General features: G+C 44.5%; 1 protein-coding gene across 2 annotated transcripts in view; it reads right to left on the reverse strand.

The window, feature by feature from the left end:
- LHFPL3 (LHFPL tetraspan subfamily member 3) overlaps positions 1-25,303 on the reverse strand; it is a 733,304-nt gene that overhangs the window by 43,366 nt on the left and 664,635 nt on the right. Inside the window, exon 3 of one of the 2 annotated variants that reach the window (XM_066354171.1) lies at positions 19,304-19,350. The exons of the other annotated variant lie outside the window; for it this stretch is intronic. Coding sequence (XP_066210268.1) covers positions 19,334-19,350 — 17 coding nt within the window. The 3' untranslated portion in view covers positions 19,304-19,333. The remainder of the gene's footprint in view (positions 1-19,303; positions 19,351-25,303) is intronic. 2 annotated transcript variants of the gene reach the window in all.

Consider the following 25,303-nt stretch of genomic DNA (forward strand, 5'->3'; position numbering starts at 1 on the left):
CATTAAATCTATCCCTAAGTATTTAATATTTCTGATACAATTATAAATGGAATTATTTTCTTATTTCTCTTTGTGATAGTTTATTACTGGAGTATAAAAATGCAACTGATTTCTGGGTATTTATTTTGTATACTTTACTCAATTCATTTATCAGTTTTAGTAGTTTTTTGGTGGAATCTTTAGGGTTATCTATATATAGTATCATGTCATCTGAAAATAAGGACAGCTTTACTTCTATCTTTGTAATTTGGATGCTTATTTCTTTTTCTTGTCTGACTGCTGTGGCTTGGACTTTCAGTACTATGTTGAATAAGAGTGGCAAAAGTGGACACCCTTTCTTGCTCTTGATCATCAGGAAAACACCTTTTGTTTTCTCCAACTGAATTTGATTTTAGCTGTGGGTTTGTCATACTTGGCCTTTATTATGTTTAAATATGTTTCCTCTATTGCCACTTTGCTAAATTTGGTTTTTTTTTTTCCCATAAATGGGTGCTGGATTTGTCAAATGCTCTTTCTACCTCTATTGGTATGATTGTGTGATTTTATCCTTCATTTTGTTTTATGTGGTTTATCACATAAGTTGATTTGCAGATAATGAACCAAAGTTACATTCCTGGAATAAATCCCACTTGATCATGGTATATGATATTTTTAATGTATTGCTGAATTATTTTGCTTACTATTTTGTTGAGGATTTTTGCATCTATGTTCATTACAAATATTGGCCTATAACTTTTTCTTTGTAGTGTCTTTATTTGGTTTTAAAATTATGATAATACTATCCTCATAAAATAAGGTTGGGAGTTTTCTGTCCTTTTGAATTTTCTGGAATAGTTTGAGAATAGGTGTTAGTTCTTTCTTGAATGTTTGATAAAATTCACCTGTGAAGCCATCTGGTCCAGGACTTTCATTTTTGGAAGTTTTTTGATTACTGCTTCAATGTCATTAATTATAATCTGTCTATTCATATTTTCTGATTCTTCTTAATTCAGTTTTAGAAGATTGCATGTTTCTAGGAATTTATTCATTTCATCCAGATTGCTCAAATTGTTGGCATATAGTTGTTCATATTTTCCTTTGTATTTTTGTGGTGTCAATTATTACTATTTTGTGAGGATTTTTGCATATAAAACCACATAAAACAAAATGAAGGATAAAATCACACAATTATACCAATAGAGGTAGAAAGAGCATTTGACAAATCCAGCACTTCTTTGATTTCTTATTTTATTTATTTGGTTCCTCCCTCTTTTTTTCTCAATCTGATGAAAGGTTTGTTTATCTTTTCAAAGAACCAGTTCTTGGTTTCATTGATCTTTTGTATTGTTTATTTACTCTTTCATTTATTTCTGCTCTGATCGTTATTATTTCCTTTCTTCTACATGCTTTGGCTTTGTTTGTTGTTCTTTTTCTAGTTCCTTTAAGTGTAAAGTTAGATTGTTTATTTGAGATTTTTTTTTGAGGTAGGTTTATAATAAATATAAATTTCCTTCTCAGGACTGCTTTTGCTGTGTCCCTTAGATATTGGTTGTTGTGTTTTCATTTTAATTTGTTTCAAGGTATTTTTTGATTTATTCCTTGATCTCATTGTTAATTCATTCATTGTTTAATTACTTGTTATTTAGCTTTCATGTCTTTGTGAATTTTCTAGTTTTCTTCTTGTGTTTTGTGTTGTATTCTGTGGTCTTTCCTAGAAAATATTCCATGTGCACTTGAAAATAATGTATATTCTGCTGCTTTGGGGTGAATTGCTCTAAAGATATCAATGAAATTCATTTGACCTAGAGTGTCATTTAAGGATGCTGTTTTCTTGTTGATTTTGTCTGGAAGATCTATCCATTGGTATCAATGAGGTGTTAAAATTCACTACTATGACTGTTTTACTGTCAGTCTCTTCCTTTACATCCATCATGATTTGCTTTATATATTTAGGTGCTCCAGTATTGATGCATAAATGTTAAAAGGGTTAAGTTCTCTTGTTGGATTGATCCCTTTAGCATTATGTAATATTCTTCTTTGTCTTTTGTTATGGTCTTAGTTTTAAATTTTATTTTGTCTAAGTATTGCTGCCCTAGCTTCCTCTCTATTTCCATTTGCATTAAATGTCTTTCTCCATCCCTTTACTTTTAGTCTGTGTGTATCTTTTGTTCTGAGGTGGTTCTATTGTAGACAGCATTTTCTATCCTATGTATTTTGATTGAAGCATTTAAGTCATTTACATTTAAAGTGATAATTGATAGGTATGTATTTATTGCCATTTTATTGTTTTAACTATGTTCCTATTTTCTTCTTCTTTTTCTTAAAGAAGACCCTTTTACTTTTCTTGAAATATTGGTTTGTGGTAGCAAACTCTCTTAGCTTTCTTGTGTGGAAAGCCCTCTATTTCTCCTTCAATTTTAAATGATAGTCTTATTGATTAAAGCAGTCTAGGCATAGGTCCTTGCTTTCATCAGCTGGAATATTTCATGCCAATTTCTTTGGCCTGAAATGTTTCTGTTGAGAAATCAGCTGACAGTATTATGGGAGCTCCCTTGCAGGTAACTAATAGCCTTTTTCTTGTTGCTTTTAAGATTCTCTCTTTGTCTTTAGCCTTTGCCATTTTAAAATTATTTTTTATTTTCAATTGCAGTTGGCATACATTATTAATTTCAGGTTCACACCTCAGTGATTAGAAATTAGAAAAATTACTAAGTGATCATCCCAATAAATCCCATACCCACCTGACATCACACATAGTAATTAGAATATTATTGACTATGTTCCCTGTGCTGTACTTTACATCCCCAACGGCTATTTTGTAACAACTAATTTGTATTTCTTAATCCCTTCAACTTTTTCACCCATCCCTTAACTACCCCCCTCCCATATGGCAGCTGTCAAAGTGTTTTCTCTATGAGTTTGTTTCTGTTCTGCTTGTTTGTTTGTTTTTTAAATTCAATTGTTGATAGATATATATTTATTGTCATTTTATGTTTATATTTTTTATTTCTTTTTTCTCTTAAAGAAGACCCCTGACATTTCATATAATATTTTAGCTTTTTTTGTCTAGGAAGCTCCTTTGATCTTAAATGATAGCTTTGCTGGGTAGAGTAATCTTGGTTGTAGATTCCTTCTTTTCATAATTTTGAATAGTTCTTGACACTCCCTTCTTGTCTGCAAAGTTTCTGTTGAGAAATTAGCTGACAGTCCTATGGGAGCTTCCTTGTAGGTAACTAACTACATTTCTCTTGCTGCTTTTAAGCTTCTCTCTTTGTCTTTAAACTTATGTATTTTAATGATGATGTATCTTGGTGTGGGCCTCTTTGGATTTATCTTGTTTGGAACTCTCATGAGTTCCAAGTCATGAAAGTGTTCTGTCATTATTTTTTCAAATAGGTTTTCAATTTCTTGTTCTCTCTCTTCTCTTTCTGGCATTTCTATAATCTGAATGTTTATTTACTTGAAGTTTCCCCAGAGGCTCCTGACATCATCTTCATTTTTTTTATTTGGATTAATTTTTCTTTTTGCTGTTTTGATTGGATGTATTATTGTTTCCTTATGTTTCAAGTTGCTGATTTGATTCTTGGCTTCATATACTCTATTGTTATTCTTTGTAATTTATTCTTCATTTCAGTTAATGTATCCTTCATTTCTGACTGGTCCTTTTTATACTGTAGAGGTTCTCATTAAGTTTATTGAGTATCCTTATAACCAGTATTTTGAACTCTGAATCTAGTAGATTGACTAACTACATCTTGTATAGTTCTTTTATTGGAGTTTTGTTCTGTTATTTCATTTGGGACATGTGTTTTTGTCTCCTCATTTTGGCAGCCTCCCTGTGTTAAGTAGAGCTGCTATGTCTCCCAGGCTTGGTAGAGTGGCCTTATGCTGTAGGTATTCTATAGGGGCCAGTGGCACAACCTCCCTGGTCACCAAAGCTTGGCACTTGAGGTGTGCCCCACCTCCCTCATGTGGGCTATGTACACTTTCTTCTTGTAGTTGAATCATTTATTAAAAATTTATTAATTTCAGTGAGACAAGATGAGAGAGAGAAAGAAAGACAGGAACATAGATCCATTCCTGTATGTGCCCAGACTGGGGATTGAACTGGCAACCTCTGACAAGGTCTAACCAACTGAGCTATACTACCAAGGCATTGTAGTTGAATATTGATTGCTATTGACATGTCAATGAAAAGAATTTAATTCCAGGATGATCAAGTGGTAGGACTGGTTGTGACCACTGCCTATTGACCTCTGACCACCATGGAGGATCAGCTCTGTAGGGACTCACTCCAAAGAGCAGGGTTTACTTTAACAAGGCTCTGGTGTCCACTGAGTCCACTTTTAAGGGTGTCACTTGTGGAGGTAGTTTGGTGGTGGTGCTTCAATGTAATCTGAAGGTGTCCACTGGTTGCGGTGTCTTTGAAGCCTCCCTGGTGGTGATGGCCAAGGTCAGCAACTACCTTTATTCTGTTCAGGGTGACACAGCATGAAATACAAAGTTGTCTGAAAATGACTGCTCCTATGCTAGGCTTAGAAGTGTTTCGACAAGCCATGCTATGAACCAAGGCTGCTTGCTGCTAGTGTTGGGCCTGGGGCCACTTAACAAGTAGTATGGGGCTTGCTGAGGCCAGATATTGTTAGTTTGAGAGATTTTATGAGAATCTGAAGCATGAGCTAAGATAGGCTATTTGTATAAAAAAGCCACTAAAAATCATTTGGGTAAGCTTGAAAGCTCAGTGAGGCAGGACCTCAGGGAACTATTAGGTTAGGGTAAACAGAATAAACCAGGTTTGTGAAGTCTCAGACATGGTCCCCACCTGTGGGAACATACTGTGAAAACATGCAGAGTTAGGATAACAATCAGAGACAGCAAGGTGCCCCAGGGCAAAAGCCCTGAGTGGACAAGAGTCCAGGGGCCTCTCTGACCCTGTGCTGGAGACAGTGCATGCCGGAAACAGTCAAAACAGCAGGATAAGATTTAGCAACAAAAAATGTTTAAGCTCTCAGAACAGAGATTAGGAGCCAGCATGTTCCTTGCCCTTTACTTCACTCCCTGAGAACTTCATCTTTCTGCTTCCTTGAGTTATCTGTACTTGCTAATAAATATCTGAGTAAGGCTGGGAATGGGGCTTCAGTCCTTCGATCTGTTGACCAGGACTGTTACCTTCCCTCAGCTTCATGATGCATTTCATCTAGTCTCCCAGTAGTTTTTGTCATTGCAACACCCACCTGCCAGCTCTGTGGAGGGAGAGCTCATCAAAATAACAATTGCTTCTGTCAGCACTTCTGTCTGGGAGAGAGCTGTCCATCCCTCCAGCTCTTGCCTTGATGCTGGACAACTAATTTCCTTCTCATATGTCTCTGATGACTTTCAAGCTGCTGCCACAGTGCTGGACTCAAGGGTAGTGAATCCAAGTTAGTCTGTGCATGGATCATTTAAGAGAAACTTCCTGGAACTTCAGTAGCCTCTGTCTCCCTCAGCCTCAATCCCCACTGGTTTTTATAGCCAGAAGTTATGGGAACTTCTCTTCCTGGCTCTGAACTTTGGGTTGGGGGCCTGGTGTTGGTTTGGAACCCATAATTCCTCAAGGGGAACTTCTTCAGATGAAATGTTCTTCCTAATTTTTATCCACCACATGTAAGTGTGGGACCAGCCTATCTATGTTTCTGCCACTTCTATCAGTCTTGATGTGGCTTTTTCTTTAAATTTCTAGTTGTAGTATTTCCATTCAACTCAATTTCAGGCAATTCTGAATGATAGTTGTTCTGCAGTATAGTTGTAATTTTGATCTCTAACCTTTGCCATTTTAATTATGATGTGTCTTGGTGTAGTCCTCTTTGAATTCATCTTGTTTGAAACATTCTGTGCTTCCTGGACTTGTGTGTCTTTTTCCTTCACCAGATTAGGGAAATTTTCAGTCATTTATTCTTCAAAAAATTCTCAATTCCTTGTTCTCTCTCTTTTCCTTCTGGTACTCCTATGATGAAGATGTTGTTATGCTTCATGTTTTCTCAAAGATCCCTTAAACTGTACTTATTTTTAAAAATTCTTTTATCCATCCCTGGCCAGTTTGATCAGTTGCTAGAGTGTTGGCCCAGCATGTGGATGTCCCAGGTTTGATCCCTGGTCAATGCACACATAAGAAGCAACCTCTGCTCCTATTTCGTCCTTCTCCCCCTTCTCTCTCTCTTTTTCTCTTGCAGCCAGTGGCTCAATTGATTTTATTGTTGGCTCCAGGTACTGAGAATAGCTTAGTTGGTCTGAGTGCATTGGCCTCAGGTGCTAAAAATAGCTGTGTTGATTTGAAGGTTGACCCCAGAGGGGGTTGCCAGGTGGATACCAGTTGGGGTGCATGTGAGAATCTGTTTCTCTATCTCCCCTCCTCTCTCTTAAAAAATGTGTTTTTCTTTTTTCTGCTCTGATAGGTGTTTTCTTTTACCTGTTTTCCACATTGCTGATTCCATCTTCTGCTTCATCCAACCAACCTATTGTTTATTATTTCTAGTGTATTTTTCATTTCTGGCTGGTTCTTTTCTATGGTTTCTATGTACTTTTTAATGCAATTGTAGTCTTCACTAAATTCCTTGAGTATCCTTTCTAAAATTCTATACCTGATTAATTGATTGCTCCTCTTTCATTTGCTCTTTTTCTGGAGATTTATCCTTTTTAATTTTTTTTTCATTTGGAGCTTGTTTCTTTGTTCCACATTTTGGCTGAGTCTTTGTGTTTATTTCTACGTATTAGGTAGATCTGCTATGATTCTGAGTCTTGGTAGGGTGGCCTCCTGTAGTAGGTGTTCTGAGACCCAGTGGCATAGTCTCCTTAATCACCTGAGCTGGGTGCTCCAGGAATGTGTCTTGTGTGGGTTATGTGGGATCTCCTGTTGTAATTAAATTTTAATTGCTATTGGCTCATTTGTGCATGGAGTTGACCCTCAAGCTGGCTGACTATGAGGATCAACCCTGACCACAGTCTACAATCTGCTGTACAGGTGCTGACCACATGGAGTGGGCCTTGCCTTAGTAGCGTCTGGTGCCTGCTGAGATCTTCCTTTAGATATGCCACTTGTGAAGCTAATTGGATCCTGCTCTGATGTTGTCTGGAGCTGGCCACTGGCTGTGTTGGATCTGGGGCCTCTTGGGAGGGGCTCTGTTGCAGGCCAATGTCAGGTGTTATTTGGCCTTGGGCAACCTGTATGGAGCTACAAAGTGATCCACAGTGTGTGGCCTTTGCTGGGCTGAGTATGCACAGAAAGGACCGAGCTGCACATTGATGCTGGCTTTAAGCAGCACTAGGCCTGAGGGCATGCCAGCAAAGGTTCCAAGGCACCTGCGATCTACCTCCTCCTGCCTCCATCCTTTGGCTGCCTGCTAGACTCAGTTAATGGAAGAGCCTCTGGCAGTACTTAGTTTCATGAATAAGTTCTCAGTGAGTCACTGGGTAGGGGCAAGTTGTGTTCACCAGACTGATACAAGTTCAAACCTGGTGCTAGTGCTCAGTCTGAGGCCACTCAGCAAATGTCCCAGGGTATACCAAGCCCAGCTGCTACCCTACTGGGTGCTTGCCCACCTTTGTGGTGGGGTGGGAGTCTCAAGGAGTCATCAGGATGAGGTCAGTAGAGTTTATCATGCCCAAACAGATCAATATTTGGCAGTATGAAGGGAGGGCTCTGAAATGATTGGGCATGAAAGGGAAAAATAGACCCTGTTCTAGAGCCACACAACTCAGTCTGTCCCAGATTCTGCCAGGAGTTTGACCTCAGCGGGGTGGGAGGTGGTCAGGGGGGAGTTTGGAGGATGGGGCCAGTGGATCTCTCATGAGGGGAAGGTGCCAGTCAGGCTTGGGGTAAAGTGGGGGCAGTGGCCTTCACCCCAGATCCACACAACTTTGTCCTGATTCTACTCAGACCTTACAGGGCAGAGCCACTAAGAGTTGGGGATGGGGGTGTTGGGGGTGAGGGGATTCTAGGATCCCTGATAATAAGCCTAGTAGATCTCCTGTGAAGGGGAGGTGCCAATCAGGTTCATGGGGAAGTGGGGAGAATGGCCTTTGCCCCAAAGCCATACAACTTAGTCACTGACACCCTCTGAGTCTGCCCAGACTTGTATACCTTGGCACAGGCAGATGACTCCTCAGCAGGGTGCAAACTCTGCAGGATGGGCTAACAGGGAGCCCAGAATGTGGGGCTATTGCACTCCCCCAGGCTGATGACATATGTAGGGCAGTGCTCCACCCTGGAAAGATGGTGTCTGCATTGTGGGAGAGTGACTCAGCACAGGGATCCTGGTGGCTGGCCCTTCAGCTCTCTCCCTAGAACCACAAGCCACAGGCCTTTCTCACACAACCCGTGTCTTCTCTGACCCCCCTCTGCCAGAGCTCAGGTGAGTGGCTGGAAACAAGATTTTGTACATTGGCCCTTAAGAGGGTGCCTGTGTTTAGCAGACTCCCTTCTCTCCCTGGTAGACTGAATCCCCACTGATTTTCACAGCTGGATATTATGTGGGTGCCTCTTCTCAGCTCTGGTGCTTTGGGCTGGACAGCTTGGCTTGGGATTGAGACCCTATGCTTCTCAGTAGGAACCTCCTGCTGTTGAGATATCCCTCTGAAACCCCAGCTGCAGCAGGTGGGAGTGGGCCCAACCCTTTTCATGTCTCACCCTTCCTGCCAGTATTGATGTGGCTCTTCTATAAATCCTTGGCTATAAGACTTCTCTTTAGCTAGTCTTCAGTTGGTTATTTAGGTTGATGTTCTATATTTTAGTTCTATTTCTAGTTTGTCCCTGGGAGGAGGTGAGTGTAACTTCCATCTACTCTGTTGCCATCTTGGATCTTTCTGGGAAGCTGACCAGTTCATAATGAATGAACTGAGCATATTTGAGGTCACCTAGAAATGTGATGGATGTTCATCTAAATGCAGGAATCTCTTTGTTTTTTTTATGGTTAGTTTTTTTTCTTTTGGATAAATGGTTACTGAAATTAAAAGGAGCTTCAGTCATAGATTGGGACTCTCCCCCCACAAGATTGGAATTTCACCTTCATTATTGTATAAGAATTCACACTGCATAAGAATCCATGTCAGGGAGACAGTGCGGTGCAGGGAGACCAGCTGCATAATTTGCAGGTGCAATGCTAGGTGAAAATAGTCCAAAAAGCAGGAAAAACTGCCTTAAAGGTATTAAAATACAGCCTGTCCAGGCAGTGGCACAGTGGATAGAGCATTGGACTGGGATGCGGAGGACCCAGGTTCGAGACCTCGAGGTCACCAGCTTGAGCACGGGCTCATCTGGTTTGAGCAAGGCTCACCAGCTTGGACCCAAGGTCGCTGGCTCAACCAAGGGGTTACTCGGTCTGCTGAAGGCCCATGATCAAGGCACATATGAGAAAGCAATCAATGAACAACTAAGGTGTTGCAATGAAAAATTGATGATTGATGCTTCTCATCTCTCTCTGTTCCTGTCTGTCTGTCCCAATCTATCCCTCTCTCTGACTCCCTCTCCATCTCTGTAAAAAAAAAACAACAACAAAAAAACAAAGCTTCCCCCTTTTTTCTTGTGGATTCTCTGTTACCTTGTCATGGCATTTGTTTGTTTTTACTCATTTTTTCCTTTTTCTTATTGAGGTAAAATATATATAACATAAAATTGCCATTGTAACCTTTTTACATTACACATTACAGATATATCTTGTACATTTTTCAGTGTGCAGTTTAGCTACATTAAATATATTCACATTGTTGTGCAACCACCACCAGTCATGGTGTCTTTTATTTGTTAGTTAATGCCACTCTTAGTAAATAAAAATTGAAAATTTAGATTATTAGTATGAATTTTACCATTCATTTTGACATTGTGTAATGCCAGTTTAAAGTTCAAAGGTTAGTAGGCGTCCCCAAACTATGGCCCGCGGGCCGCAATGCGGCCCCCTGAGGCCATTTATCCGGCCCCCACTGCACTTCTGGAAGGGGCACCTCTTTCATTGGTGGTCAGTGAGAGGACCACTGTATTTGGTAGCCCTCCAATGGTCTGAGGGACAGTGAACTGGCCCTCTGTGTAAAAAGTTTGGGGACCCCTGGTAGAGCATTTACCTCACTTGACAATCATTGAAATCATGGACATAGATAAAAGTGAAGTTGTTATCAGGGGTTAAGGAGGGTATGGGGGGGGGGATGTAGGGAATGGGTGGGGGGAAGGGTGTAAAGAGGGACAGAGATAAGGTGACAGAAAATTAGTTGACTTTGGGTAATGGGTATACAACATAATCAACAGTTCAAAGGCTATAGAAACATTCACCTGAAACCTATGTATACTTAATGATCAATGCCACCCTGTTAAACATAATTTTCTAAAAAAAAAAAAAAATAAGCAATCACACTTTATATTTTGTTCCTAGAGGATGCCTCCAGTTGGCCTGAAAAGACCAACTCAGATGGCTCGGGAAGGCTGGGAGGAGGATAGGGGCTCTGGGCACAGAGGGTTGAGCAAGTTTTGGCTGCAGTGCTCCTTCTGGTGCAGGGACATTCAGGACTCTCACAAGCGCTAAGGAGCCCCTGTCCTTGTGCCCACTCCGGCCTCCTGGTGGCTGAGGCCCCCCACCCCCACTCCAGGATCAACACGTCGTCCTTGGCTTGGTGTAGGCCCTGCGGAATCTCTCTGCGTGGACTCCTCAGACCCATGGAGGACAGACGACCTCCCCTTGCCCCAGGTTATTGCAGCCTCTGCATCTAGATCAGAAGTGAGCAGTCAGGTCTGCCCTCACCAAGGCCTCCTGCCAGTGTCCCCAGGGAAGTTACAGCACGGCCAGTCACGGTGGGACGCTATGCTGTACCCCGAGAGGCTGCAGGATAGGTGCAGCCGACGGTGACCTTCCCCACCTGCACCCATGCCCTTGTTTGGGGCAGTGGTCACTGGATGGGCACAGGGAGGGGAGGCCAGGCAGGGCTCAGGTTCTAGAAGGCATGAGAATGAGCTGGGAGTCCACCCCCCAGGGACCTGGGGGACATGGGGTGGGGTTGGGAGAAAGAAGAGGTGGAGAGGCAGCAGGAAGCAGGACACCCTGTGCTGTCCCCAAGCCTCCCCAGTGCACTACATGCTCCACTGCCTCATCAGGCTTTATTAACAAAACAGTGTCAAGTCTGGGGCTGCAGACATTCAACTCCAACCACGGGGCTCTGCTGATCTTGGCCCTCTATGGAACTACTCTGGCTCCTGTGCGTAGGAGTCAAGAGTAAGTAAAGCGAGGGGAGAGGAGAGCTGGAGCTTCCCCAGAGCAAGGCCAGCCCTGCCCTTCCCTGGCTCCTAAACAGGATCCCTCTTGCCCAGGGTACTTTGTGTGAAGAGGCAATGTCCTCCTTCCTTCCCTTCCCGTTCTTCCCACTCAGGATTTTTTTTTTTCCATTTTTCTGAAGCTGGAAACGGGGAGAGACAGTCAGACAGACTCCCGCATGCGCCCGACCGGGATCCACCCGGCACGCCCACCATGGGGCGACGCTCTGCCCACCAGGGGGCAATGCTCTGCCCATCCTAGGCGTCGCCATATTGCGACCAGAGCCACTCTAGCGCCTGGGGCAGAGGCCACAGAGCCATCCCCAGCGCCCGGGCCATCTTTGCTCCAATGGAGCCTTGGCTGCGGGAGGGGAAGAGAGAGACAGAGAGGAAAGTGCGTCGGAGGGGTGGAGAAGCAAATGGGCGCTTCTCCTGTGTGCCCTGGCCTGGAATCGAACCCGGGTCCTCCGCACACTAGGCTGCCCACTCAGGATTTTAAGCAGCATGCTCTTCCCCTTCTTGTTCCCCTTCTCTCTCCCTCTGTCTGCGTAAGGGGAGATGGAGAGCTGCCTTTTTATTTTTTTTATTTTTTTTTACAGAGACAGAGTCAGAGAGAGGGATAGACAGGGACAGACAGACAGGAATGGAGAGAGATGAGAAGCATCAATCATTAGTTTTTCATTGAGACACCTTAGTTGTTCATGGATTGCTTTTTCATATGTGCCTTGGTCGTGGGCCTTCAGCAGACCAAGTAAACCCTTGCTCAAGCCAGCAACCTTGGTTCCCAGCTGCTGAGCTTTGCTCAAGCCAGATGAGCCTGCGCTCAAGCTGGCAACCTCAGGGTCTCGAACCTGGGTCCTCTGCATCCCAGTCCGATGCTCTATCCACTGCACCACCGCCTGGTCAGGCGGAGATCTGCCTTTTAATTGCTCTTACAGTAAATCAAGGTGGCATTCCCTGTCTGACAGGATGCAGGTGGCTTCTGTGCTGAATGCTTATGAGGCTCTTAGAGCTCCTCAGGTGGGGTTGGCTGCTTTTCAGGATCGTGGGAGGCCCAACAAGAAGAATGGAGAGGAAGGGAAAGAGCTGGAGAAAATCACAGAAGCTCAGGAAGTATAGAAAGGGAGCTGGGAGAATGATTATGGAGAAGAAGATGGAAGCAGGGGGCAAAGAGGAAGGAGAGGGAGAGGGGAGACAGCTTCGCCTGGGCTATCCACATGACTTGAAAGAATAGAGGCTTCACCCGATAAAGCTACTGCCGCCAGCAGACAGTGTCTGTGCCTGCTGGCGCCCGAACAACAATAGAATCCTAGGTGGCAACAACAAGTGTCAACACCAAGTCTCTTGCTCTGCTCCTGTCAGATCTTTGAAAATGTGACTCAGCATTTTGGTCTCCTCAGAGCATATCCCAGTGAACTGCCCTGCGAGGGCATGGGTGCTCTGGAGAGAAGGGTGGGGTTGACGGGGAGTGGGGCGAGTTTCACTGAAGAGAGTTGAGGCTTTTCATTCACAAAAAATGAACTCTAGGCCTGACCTGTGGTGGCGCAGTGGATCAAGCGTCAACCTGGAATGCTGAGGTCGCCAGTTCAAAACCCTGCACTTGTCTGGTCAAGGCACATATGGGAGTTGATGTTTCCTGCTCCTCCTCTCTCTCTCTCTCTCTCTCTCTCTCTCTCTCCTCTCGAAAATTAATAAATAACTAAATAAAATAGTTAATTAAAAAAAGTTCTCTTAAAAAAATTAAAAAAACAACAACTCTATTTTTCCAGGGTGATCAACAGAGGCCATATGACCCAAGGATGTTCATAGCTTGAGCTTTGAGAACCCTTTCTCCTAGTAGTATTATAGTGAACTAACCTCCTGCGTCTTGTTGGGAAGGCTCCTCTAAGTCTCTATTTGAGGAGGGAGAAGAAGGGGTAGCTTGCTATCTGATGGGCTTGCAGCCTAGAGGTGGCCCGGGCCGCTAGGTCGAGCCTGGCCCAGCACCCCAGACAGGCACACTCACAGGAAGCCCAGGTCTGCTGCACTTTCTGTTTCCTCAGTAATTGTCATCTCTTTCCGGAGCAAGAGTTCACTTTCGGATTGAGATACAGACTCCACTGAGGTTTTCCTCACAGTGGCAGCAAAAACCAAGTTGTCAAGGCAACAAACAATACGACTCCCTCTCAAGGTCTGTAGTGCTCTGATACGCCTCCTGAGAACTTTCATGACTGGTGAGATACGAAGATAATATTTAGATCTAATTCAAGAGAGGAAACTAAACTATATTTGTAAAGATGCCCCCACTCTTTCTTGATTTTCTCAAAATGGTGATCTGTGGATCTCTGATATTGGAACAAAGAGTGATGGTTTTAAAATCAGATTTCCCAATGCAGAACTACTAAATCTCTGTGGATGAGGGGTCGGTACCTACACTTTAAAGAAACCGAGAGTTGTATCCTGACAGTAGTGAATCCACGCTGGGAGCTGAGCTTGTCAAACTTGAACGAGCCTCAGAAGCACCGGGAGGGCTTGTACCTCACGGTTGGCTGAGCCCCACTCCCACGGCCTCTGGTTCAGTGGGTCTGGGAGGATCTGCCCGAGAATCTGCATTCTAAAGGGCCCTGGGTGACATTCATGCTGCTGCTCTGGGGACCACACTTTGAGAATCACCAGGTTAAAGCAATTACAAGAATTTGTCCTGTATCCGTCAGGTGTAGGCCACTGAGAATCAGGGTGTGGGAGGTGTGGCGAGGAGGCTGTGTTCTCCCTCCCAGGGGCAGGCGAGGCTCTGGGAAGGTGGTGAGGGGCCCAGGCCAGAGCGAGACCCCTGTGCAGGGCCCTCAGGGGACGAGTGCAGTGTGTGTCTCTTAGGTAACCTGGTTTCTGGTGGCTGGAGCTTCAGACTCTCAGGGGCTCAGCGTGGTTTCAGATAAACATAGGTCTGTTCTAGGGCAAGACAAGGACTGGCATTTCTGGTAGATCCCAGCACTAACTGAGTAACTGAAAGCACACAAGAAGGCAGAGTTCTGCTTACTGTCGCTAACCAGACATAAACCATCTCTAAAAAGCGGGCCTTTCCCCCACCTGGGGGTGAGGACTGCAATATTTACATACAACAGGTCACCAGGCCTCTGGGCTGATATTTCAGGGGTCTTAGGACACAGGTACTTTCTTCTATCTAGAAAGTATTTCAGGCTGAACCCTTGTAGGGAAAACAGCTGTGCTAGTCTTGCTTGCTTGCACTTTGCATGATTAGAGCATGTGCATTGGCAGAGGCACGTGTGTGTGGCCTATGTAAGGCTACAGGAGCTTTCCCTTGGTGCCTCAAGAAGCTGGCTGCCTTGAGAAGCAGTTCCCCCTGCATGCTTGTTCGCCCGCCGTTGTGAGAATCTATTAAACAGGAATGGCCCAATGCTTTCTGGCTCCACAGTTCCTCTACTGTCTGTGTTGGGCAGATATAATATATTATGCTCACTTTGTTAAAGATGGCACTGCCCACATGGAAGCCTGTTGCCCAGGTGATATTAATGTGTGTTGGGGGTGGGCTGTGGGCAGGCAGGATCCTTGTAGCCTGGGGCTTGGTTTTAGGACTAAGCCTTTCCCACCCTTTTTGATGTGGGGTGGTGCAATTGCATTATGCCTCAGATAAGTGACTTTGTATTAGAGACTTCCCCTATTTTGTATATTGGATTAAAGGTTATGAATCTACACTATAAAGTGGGGCAGACCGGGAGCTTGCTCTCTCGGTTCCTGAGATTAGTATTAGAGAGGAGAGCAGAGAAAGGCCACGTGGAGGAGAGGAGAGGCAGCCAAGATGGTGGAGTGCTGAAAGAGAAGCCAGTTAGAGCAGAGTTTGTGTAGAAGGAAGGAGATGGGGAACAGAGGTGAATAAGGCTGATGAGGTAGAAACCTTTGATTCTAGGGAACTCGGATAAGTCAGTAGCTTTGTGAGCGATGAATGAGTGGGTTTTGGAGCCCAGTGTGTGTTGTTACTTGCCTGCCAGGTGCTAGCTAGGATTAAAGATAATGGCCCACCAGTTCGTGGCTCTTGTTTCATTACCATCTGTCCGAATCCAATGTGAACCTGCATGGGCCAGGCGGCTTTGATGGTGGCTGTGGCAACTGGCTTTACAGTCTGCCCGAATCCAGTGTGGGTCTGCCTGGCCTCGGCCACCGGCATTAAGGCCTCCACAGACCATCATGTCTGGCTTGGCAAGCTCACCTCCCCTCCGTCCTCCTCAGACACCTGCAGTTATCATCACGGCCACTAGAGGTCTCAGCAGAACAATTATCCTAGGAAGGGGACAGGAAGGATCTAGAACAGGGGTCCCCAAACTTTTTTCACAGGGGGCCAGTTCACTGTGCCTCAGACCGTTGGAGGGCCGGACTATAAAAAAAAAAACTATGAACAAATCCCTATGCACACTGCACATATCTTATTTTAAAGTAAAAAGACAAAACTGAAATAAATACAATATTTAAAATAAAGAACAAGTAAATTTAAATGAACAAACTGACCAGTATTTCAATGGGAACTATGCTCCTCTCACTGACCACCAATGAAAGAGGTGCCCCTTCCAGAAGTGCGGCGGGGGCCGGATAAATGGCCTCAGGGGGCCGCATGCGGCCCGCGGGCCGTAGTTTGGGGACCCCTAATCTAGAAGAAGCCTGAGAAATCCCCTCTTTGAGTTGTTTAGGGGACTCTCCAGCAAAGACAAAAGTAAAGTGAGGCACTAATGCACTCTGCCTCAATATGTGTGGCTGCCCAAAGATGCCGTGTTCCCTCTTCAAGCAGCACACAGTTGTCACGGGAGGAGTGGTAACACCAGGGCAATGATGACTGCCAAGAAGGGGACTGCTGGCCCTACCATAATTTCCAGCAGCGGCTCCCTCCACAGGACAAGGTCAGTTGGGAAATTTCAATCTTATATGAAGTGCCATGCAAATACAGCTTTAAGGGTTCTCTAGCACAACTCCCCTAGCCAGACTTGCTGCCTCCAAAGCTCCTTCACCAAAATTCTGAAGCTGAAATACTAGCCTGTTAGTGCTTCTGCGGTCCTGGCCCTTTGCAGTGCTACATTTTGTCCAACAGCACTGGAGCCTAAGAAGTGCACAAGAAATGGCCCACCTTTGTAAATTCCCCACACCCGACCTGCCCTTTCACCAGCTTTCAGATTAGCGTCTGTGGCCCAGACGGGCTACTTTGGGAAAAGGTGCATGTTGGGCAGATAAAATGTATTATGCTCACTTTGTTAAAGATAACACGAGGAGGCCGTTGCCCAGGTGATATTAATGTGTGTTGGGGATTGTTGTAGCCTGGGGCTTGGTTTTGGGATTAAGCCTTTCCCACCCTTTTTTGATGTGGGGTGGTACAATCCAATCATGCCTCAGAGAAGTGACTTTGTATTGGATTTGTATATTGTATATTGGATTAAGTGTTTGGATTTCTACACTATAAAATGGGGAGGGAACGAGAGTTTACGCTCTTGGTTCCTGAGATTATCATTAGAAGAGAGAGCAGAGGAGAGCGGAGAAAGGCCATGTGGAGGAGGCCAGGAGAAGCAGCCAAGATGGTGGAGTGCTGAGTGAGATGCCAGTTTGTGCAGAGTTTGTATCTGGGACAAGGAAGGAGATGGGGGAACTGAGGAGAATAAGGCTGGTGAGCTAGAAACCTTTGATTTTAGGAAACTCGGATAAATCAGTGGCTTTGTGAGCACTGAATGTGATTGGGTTTTGGAGCCCAGTGTGTGTTTTTACTTGCCCGCCGGGTGCAAGCTAGGATTAAAGACTATGGCCCACCAGTTTGTGGCTCCGTTGTTTCTTTACCGACTGTCCGAATCCAATGCGAACCTGCATGGGCCAGGAGGCTGCTGTGCTGGTTGCCCTGGCCCTGGCTGCTGGCTTTACAGTGCACATTAAGCCAAATTTGGAAACCAAAATGGGCCCCAAATGTTAAATCAAGTAATGGTAAAAGATGTATTGTAAAAATACCATATATTTACCATGGAAAAAGTAAAGTCTGTTAAAATGATGTTGCGTATGTGGTTAACATCTGTATTTCTATAATTTTATGTAAACAAGGGCTACATCTCAAAACTGGGTTGGGAGCTTGTATGTGTTGGTCTCTACTCTTTGCCTTATTGGCTTTCAGGTGATTCTTTTACTGCCTCAGAGACTTCCCTGGCCCTGGTAACTCGGTAAGCAATGCTCTGAAAGGAGAAAATGTAATTTTGTTCACCTACTGGGTCTCCTTAAGTTCCAGAGCTTTAATTGGTGGTGTCTCGGAAAGAAGAGAAGTAGATAACAGCTACAAAACCCCAAACCTCAGAAATTGGTATATCTGGGATGGCCAAAACTGATGTTTGTAATGTGCACCTGAGCTGCACAGGTGCACGTAAGGGGCAGGCTACTGCTCATCTGCACCTGCCCCCCCCTCCCCCCACTTCAGTTAATAGCAGACTGCACAGGGCTCTTGCTCCCATGAGCCGCCCCGTTTGCACAGCCTGTCTATCAGTTTTTCCATAATCCTATACCGGGAAATGAACATTGCTGGGAGGAAACTGTATGTAAAACAGCCCGAAGTTAAACCCAAACTCAGCATCATGTACTATGTGAAATCAGCTGTTCTCAAACTCATTTCACAGATGAAGAGCCTGAGGTCCAAAGTGGCATCGTAACTTTCCTAAATTCATCCAGATATTTGGTGACAGAGTCCGGACTGGGACCCGGGTCCTTTCTTGGGATGTATTCTCCTTCACTTTCATTCACTTAAAACAAAAACAAAAACAAAAACAACAAAACAAAAAATAAAAAACTCTCTGGCTTTGTACGCAGGTTTTCCACCAGAGAGAGAGGGGTGAGGACACCAAACTGATGAGATGCTCTGATGGAAAGAGGAGGATTGAGTGTTAATCCAGGCTCTGCCCCATTTGGGGAGAGTCAGTTTCTCTCTTGAGGCCTCAGTCATCTTCTAGGAACTCAGGGGTTTGGGGTGAAGGCTCCATTTCCAAAGACCCTCGGCTCCTGAATCCTGCACGTGTCCAGGGCTGGGGCTCAACACTGCAAGGGCCTGAGTGGCGCTCAGTCACGTCTTGTGAGAACCCCTTCGATTTAAAATTTTTATCATTGCTGACAACTTGTGCAGTTACCTCCTAACTCCCGCTCAGCACACACTCCAAACACCGAGATGGAGAACAGAGGCAGCTGCCACCGGCAACCCCAGCCAGGCGGCAAGTGGCTATTTGAAATGCTCCAGGTATGTTTTTGCCAGGCACAAATTCCTCCTCCCCAGTTTATTTATTGTAAATCTAGTTTTTCACATTGATTTACTCAAAATGGAAATATAGTTTGTATAGATTAAAAAACACTAAAAGAGATTGTGATATTATATGCATATCTCTGTACAGTGAAGGGCCAGTATAGCCCATATCTCGCTTAATAATTCTTCATAATCACGGGTTTGTTCAATAGATTTATGTCTGTCATACATACATTTACAGAGAAGATAATAAACGAGAAGATGACCACTTCTCTCCACTTTGGCCCTGTTCCTGCGCACAATGGCCTTTGCTTTCACGTAGCGCCCACTCTCCCACAGACTCGCAGAGCCGCAGCCTGGCTAGGCCGGTGGCCCCAGAGAGCACTGCAGAGCTGAGGCTCCTGTGGGTGGCCGTGATCTGTAGTACAGAGACGCCGAGACACGTCTCCACACTGTGAAGCAGTATGTTGCAACGAGAACGTGGACATACGATTAGAATCCTAAAAGCTGACACTCTGAGGATCATTGTCAGAGAGCAATACCAAAACACATTCCCAGGGGCCCCCAGCTCCTGCCCCGGGAGGTGCCAAGCTGACAGTGGCAAGTGCTGTGGCTCCTACCCATGTGCCAGGGATTGTGGGGAGGGAAGTACACATATAAAATCAGGAACAGAGACAGAAAGTCTATGGCTTAGAAGTGCGGGTTCATGCGGCCCAAGCACCAAGCGGCGAAAGCAGGAGTTGAGCACAGCGAGGACATGCGGGGCGGTGGGCAGAGCGCACAAACACAGCGGGCCGAGGAGCCATGCTCACACTTACATGGTGTGTCTCACACTACCTCAGTTTGCTTTAAGCATTTCCATCATCTGAGAGTTTGGGAGGGAAAAACAGAACAGTTAAAGGTAAAATACATTAAGAGCTCGCACTTTATTTTTAACTTCTAAAAAATAACAATGTTATTCCTGGCCATTCCATTCACAGTGTGTGGAGACTCACGCCTGGTGATTCATAATCAGAATGCGGTTGCATATCTTGGCTCTGCCACTTTGCTAGCTATGTGATTCTAGGCAAGTGTCTTATCTTTCTGTGCCTCAGTTTCATCACCTGTTAAATGGGTCTAATAGTATCACTTACCTCATCAGATTATGATGAGGATGGAATGAATTAATGCTGCATTTGAAATACTTGGAAAAGTCCTATTCAATACCAAGCATTATCTAATATTATTGTTGTTATTGTTACTTTATCTTTGGATTCTTTAGGCAACAACATCCAGAATAGATGATCAAAACTTTTCTACAGAAAGCCAAGGCTTGGAAAATTTTAGATGCTCAATAAGAAAAAAAAAATAGAAGAAATCAAAGTTAAAAGTGCATAAGGTCTTGTTCCAATTATTGAGGGCATCATTTCAAATAACAGAGCAATTCAGAGTAGCTTTTTAAGAAGGATGAATACAGTCGGCCCTCCGCATCCGCAGTTTTGCATCTGCAGATGCAACCAACTGTGGGTTGAAAATATTTTACAAAACAATCCCTGAAGTTTCTGAAAAAAAAAAAATTAACACACACACAGCTCAGTTAGAACACTGAGGCCTGGCTTGTGCTGGACGAGTCATACTTGTGTGACTCATCCTCAGTTACGACCCTCTGGATCGATGGCATCTCTCACCTGCTCACTGGCTTCCACCCAGTGCCTCACACAGAATTGCTAGGTGTGGGTGCAAGGATGGGGTGGGTCATGACTACCAAGTGGTTTACCGGGTCATGCAGGAGGATGATCCTTTCTTCCCTATTCTTTTCCCGAACCATTCCATCAGCTTTGACCTTACTTGGCAGGATATTGTGGTCAAGGCTGAAAGAATGAGGCCTTAGCTTAAAGGGAACCTGCTAGTAAAGATGATCCCGGCTAAGTCTGCCTCTGCTAATCAGTGTGTGCCCCTGGGGGCCAGTACCAGAGCCCAGACACTTCTTCACTGTCCCTCTGGCCCCTCACCTTGGCTTGTGCTTCTACACATGTGGACAGGCCAGCTGGGACAAGCTTGCCTTAAACACACGTGGCTTTCCAGAAAACCCAGACTCCGGGGCTGTCCTCTCCTCTGACCCGGGGCCCCAGTCCCTTCCTTCTCAGCACCTGGATCTGAATTGAAGCCTCTTTCTTCCTGCTTCCCGTTGGGGCCTCTGCTTACCTCTCCCCTTTAGTTAGTAGCCTGCTCTGTTACTTCTTATTCACTACTGGCTCCAGAAAGTTCCAGGATAGAAGTTTAAGGCCTCTCCCCTGTCACTCTGTCTTCTCATGCCCTTCCTCACTCTCTCAAAGGCCAGGGGCTCGCGCTGGCCCTCTGGGATGTGAGCATTTGGATGAAGCAATTTGTTTATTAATGTTGGGAAGTCAGGTACAGTAAGCATCATTTCACATGGAAAATATAAGCAACGTTGTAAGCCTTCAGCTGGTAGAACAGAGGAAGGAAGAAGACAAGGAACACACCAGCACCTGTGTAGTGGCCTAGCCCAACCTTGGCCAGAAAGGCTGCCTCCCGAGAAGGGCACTGGTGCCCTGCAGATGCCACGGTGGTGCCCAGCTTCCCACTGGGTGCGTTCTCCCACCGGGTGGGGCATGTGTTTGTGTGCGTGTATATCGGTGGTCCCACCCACAGGTTGTTGTGCTCTGAAAGGCTTCTGCTAGAGCAGAGTTTAAACCTGGATAATGGTCTCATGTACAAATGTATCCTAGAATTAAATTCTTTAGCTGTCAGTGGGGATGCAGGCTTCTAAAGGCTGAGCTTGGGTGTTTCTTTCTTGGGCAGCTTCTACTGTGTCAAGTTCAGCAGGAGCAGGTCTGGGCACCAGAGATCGCAGCTTCCTTTGTGTGGCAGGGAAGCTGGCTTTTTAAAGACACAGTCTTATATCTTAGAACCCAATCACAGGCACTGCTTCAAGGATGTAGATTATAGTGCTTAAGCTCTGGACCACGGAGAGACACCTTGATCTGTTCTATACTTTTTGAAGGGATGCTATTTATGGCATCAGAATGTTGCTCAGACAAAAGTGCCAATGGGAGAAAGGGACAGAGGACACTTAGAGGAGCAAAGGGATTTCCAACCAGAGAAAGTCTTAATGAACTGATGTTTGCAGAAATAGAGACATTTAAGGAGAATGATTAAGCAATTTGCCAAATTATAACTAGGATGGGAAATACAAGGCGATTTCAAAGGGGATCATTTAAATAAGGCATTACCTTGCTTTGGATGCCTTTTATTCCACACTGTCCAGAAGGTCATCAGTTTACAGACATAATAGAGGCAGTCACACTTTTCTTGTTGATGGGACAGACAATGCTATGTCTCCTGGAGGGTCAGTGAGTCTGTCTGAGCACAGGACCGCACTGCAGGTCTGCAGCCTTTGACACAGGGAAGGCTGCTGTGGCATAGTCTGTACAGGGTGAGTTTTATTAGAGTTCAATGGCAGTAGCTTCTAAGTTCCTCTCTGGGTCCCAGGGCCCAGTTCTCCCTAAGGCAGCGCAGACGCCCCCAGGTGTGGCTGTCGGGCTAAGTTTTAGTGGGAGGAGAAAAGGCACAGAAAGAGTTCTGTCACTAGACAAAGGCTGATGCCCGAGCAATCCTTTCGAGTATTTTGATGTTCTGTGCTCTGTCTTAGCTACATAGTCAGGTTACCAGGCAGACTTCTGGATCCCTCTGCCCAGAGGTCTCATACTCCATCAAGGCTGAGGCAGTAGGACACCTCTATGTGCATCTTTCCACAGAGCAGGGGAGGAGTCCTTGGAGAGAAGGGAAGCTGTACCCACTGGAAAGCAGTGTGGCGTGGAGGTCTGTGCACGTGTGTGTGGCCTGCTTTTCTTTTTGCTACAGACACACAGGTCTTGCACTTCCGCCGCACCTACTGGCCCCCCTGGCTGTTCAGAGGGCTAACCAAACATGTGAGCCACTCTTAGTGGTGATCAGCTAACAGGCTGAGATTCTACTCATTAAATAATTTCATCTATAACACTCAAATCATGAAAACAGATATAGCCTTTATGCTTCCATTTGACTTACTTACACTTGAGTGAACTGCTGTCTAATTCATTTAAAACTCTATGAAAAGTACTCAAAATGTCCCCTTGAGTACATATATCTTTTCCTGGTTGATTTGCATTAAGCCCTGGGAATGTGGGTTCTATGTTTTAACTTCCCACTTCCTTGGTGGTAGTGGATAACAGGTAGAATGCTGAGTGTTGATGAATTTTTCCTTCTAAAGCATCACCTCCTGGGTCTTCAGTGCTTGGTGGTGGAGGGTAGCAATGAAAGAAACAAGAATGGGCCCTGGCCAGTGGCTCAGTGGATAGAGTGTCGGCCTGGCATATGGGCATCCCAGGTTTGATACCTGGTCAGGGCACACAGGAGAAGTGAACACCTGCTTCTCTTCCCTCCATCTCCCCCTTTTCTCCCTCTTCCCCTCCTGCTGCCAGTGGCTCGATTAGTTCGAGCATGGCTCCAGGCTCTGAGGATAGCACAGTTGGTCGGTCCAAGTGCATCAGCCTCAGGCACCAAAAATAGCTTGGTACTCGAGTATTGGCCCAGACTGGGGTTGCTAGGTGGATCCCAGTTGGGGTACATGCAAGAGTCTGCCTCACTATCTCCCCTCCTCACACCTAAAAAAAGAAAAGAGAAAGAAAAGAACAGAAATGAAATAAGATCCTGGTGAAAATGATTTTTAGTTGACAGACCTTTCAAAGAAAAAATATAAGATGGTGCTGTAATTTTACTTGTTAGAATCAAATAAATCTAGGTTGGATATGACCTTGGTAATTAATTATCCTGTCCATTGCTTCATTTATAGATAAGGACGTAAAAGCTTTGAGAGGACAGTGACACACAGTCTGCTGGAGATGGCCAGGGTTAGTGGCAGGTCTCCTAGCTCATGATCCAGCACTACTCTACTACTCTACCTACCACGCTGCTTTCCTTTCCAATGCAAGAATGAAGCTTTCTAAGCAGTGACACCCGCTAGGAATGTGAGTAGTATGCCCAGCCTGCTCCCTGAGTGCAGAAAGGTTTAATTTCTTCATCAGAAAGCTAAGGGAAAGTTAGGAAACTGCTTTAATTCCTTTAATAAGCTAAAGATCAAAGGATTTGTGTGGTCTGCCTCTAGGCCACTGATCCCCAAATTTGAATAAACTGTGAAGCCCTTTAAAGGAATATACTCTTCTGAGACCTATGATAAATTTTGTTAACTAGCGTTTGAGAAACATTCATTTAAAAAAGCTAAAATCTCATTCTTTAAACATGACTTTTAGTAGAGAATTCACAATGAAAACAGACAAGTTTTATCTTTAGAACTGGCAAAATGAGAATACAAATCTTAAATGTTCTTATTAAACACAAAGACCCCCATCTCCCCGCAAGACTATGTCTCTGAAATCCAATTTGTGAAACACTGTCCTGGTGCAGAATGAGTCGCTCCTTTCTCCTCTGAGCCCTCTGAGGAACGCCTGCAGCTATAGTTCCCTCTGCCTTTGCTCCTCTGTCTTTTGTATTGAATGGAACTTTTTAAAGTTAATTCACACTTTTACAGTGGAGCCTGTGTGTCCTGTATTCCCATTACCAAATCACCCTATTTCTCTTTGAATCCTGGGTCACTTTGCGATTTCCCTAATATTTGTTTTAGATAAAAATTCAGCACAATCCTGCCTTTGTGGGATGTTATTTTTAGTGAAAATGCTAGATTTCTAGAACAAAAGAGATACAGGTTTCCCACTTGTTATCTAGGTGACATCAGCAGCTTTCTAGCTTTCAGGAATGAAGTTCCATCAGTTAAAATGCACTTGACACGCCCTGGCTGCCTCGCACGGTAGTTAAATTCCATGTTTTACAAACTTAATTACCATCTGTCCTCCCTCTGGGTGACAGGTGGCTACAAACACAGTTAGATTTTCCTCTGAGAGGGAATCTCTCCCCTTGACAGTCAGTCCCCACTGACTTCTGTCTCACAGATCACGAGGGATCAGCCGGGAGCCCCTCGGGAGGGTCGCTTTCTTGCCTATCCATCTGCTTTCTTCTACTCTTGTGTCAGAATTTTGTTTTTCTTTAAGAATTCTTACCCCAGTGGAAATGTAAGCATGCTAGAATTTCTTTTTGGCTCTTACAGTGTTGTTATTTTATATTGGATTAGGAAATAGGATTTGAAAAGTGATTTTTTAAAAACATTGCAGTGAATCTTAGTTATACATTATTTTGGTTAAAAAATATACTTGCACATTTCAATATGGTAGTTATTGCCACATATGGCTCTTTCAATTTAAATTAGTTAAAACAAAATACAATAAAGAATTTAGTTCCTCAGTCTCACTAGCCACATTTCAAGTGCTCAAAAGTCCCATGTGTCTGGGACACTATATTGGACAAAGCAGATATAGCACATTCCCGTCATTGTTCTGAGGGATAGTGCTGCTCTATAACACTTATTATCCTTTAAAAGAATGTGAATGCAAGCTATGTACTATGCTATAGAAGCCAGCTTTGGAAAAAGATACAACAAAACATAAATATGTAAGTCCTTTCCAGTCAAAACCCATCTGGGAAGTGCTGAGGATAATTATGTAATGCACTATACAGTTGGAAGTCTGGATGCCCTTATGTTCAAGTCAGAGACACAAAGCTTCCTCATTTAATGTGGATTATAAGAAGATCCGCTTTTCTTTAAATGACAAGATAGAACAGACTTTCACTAAAGTGGTGGCTCGTCTCAGTGGAGCTGGGGGGGCGGGGGTTGGGAGTGGTGGGAGAGCACGGAGAGCCACGTCAGAAACACTCGGGACTGTGTC

The sequence above is a fragment of the Saccopteryx leptura genome, chromosome 12, assembly GCF_036850995.1.
Source record: "Saccopteryx leptura isolate mSacLep1 chromosome 12, mSacLep1_pri_phased_curated, whole genome shotgun sequence".
NCBI classification, from domain to species: domain Eukaryota; kingdom Metazoa; phylum Chordata; class Mammalia; order Chiroptera; family Emballonuridae; genus Saccopteryx; species Saccopteryx leptura.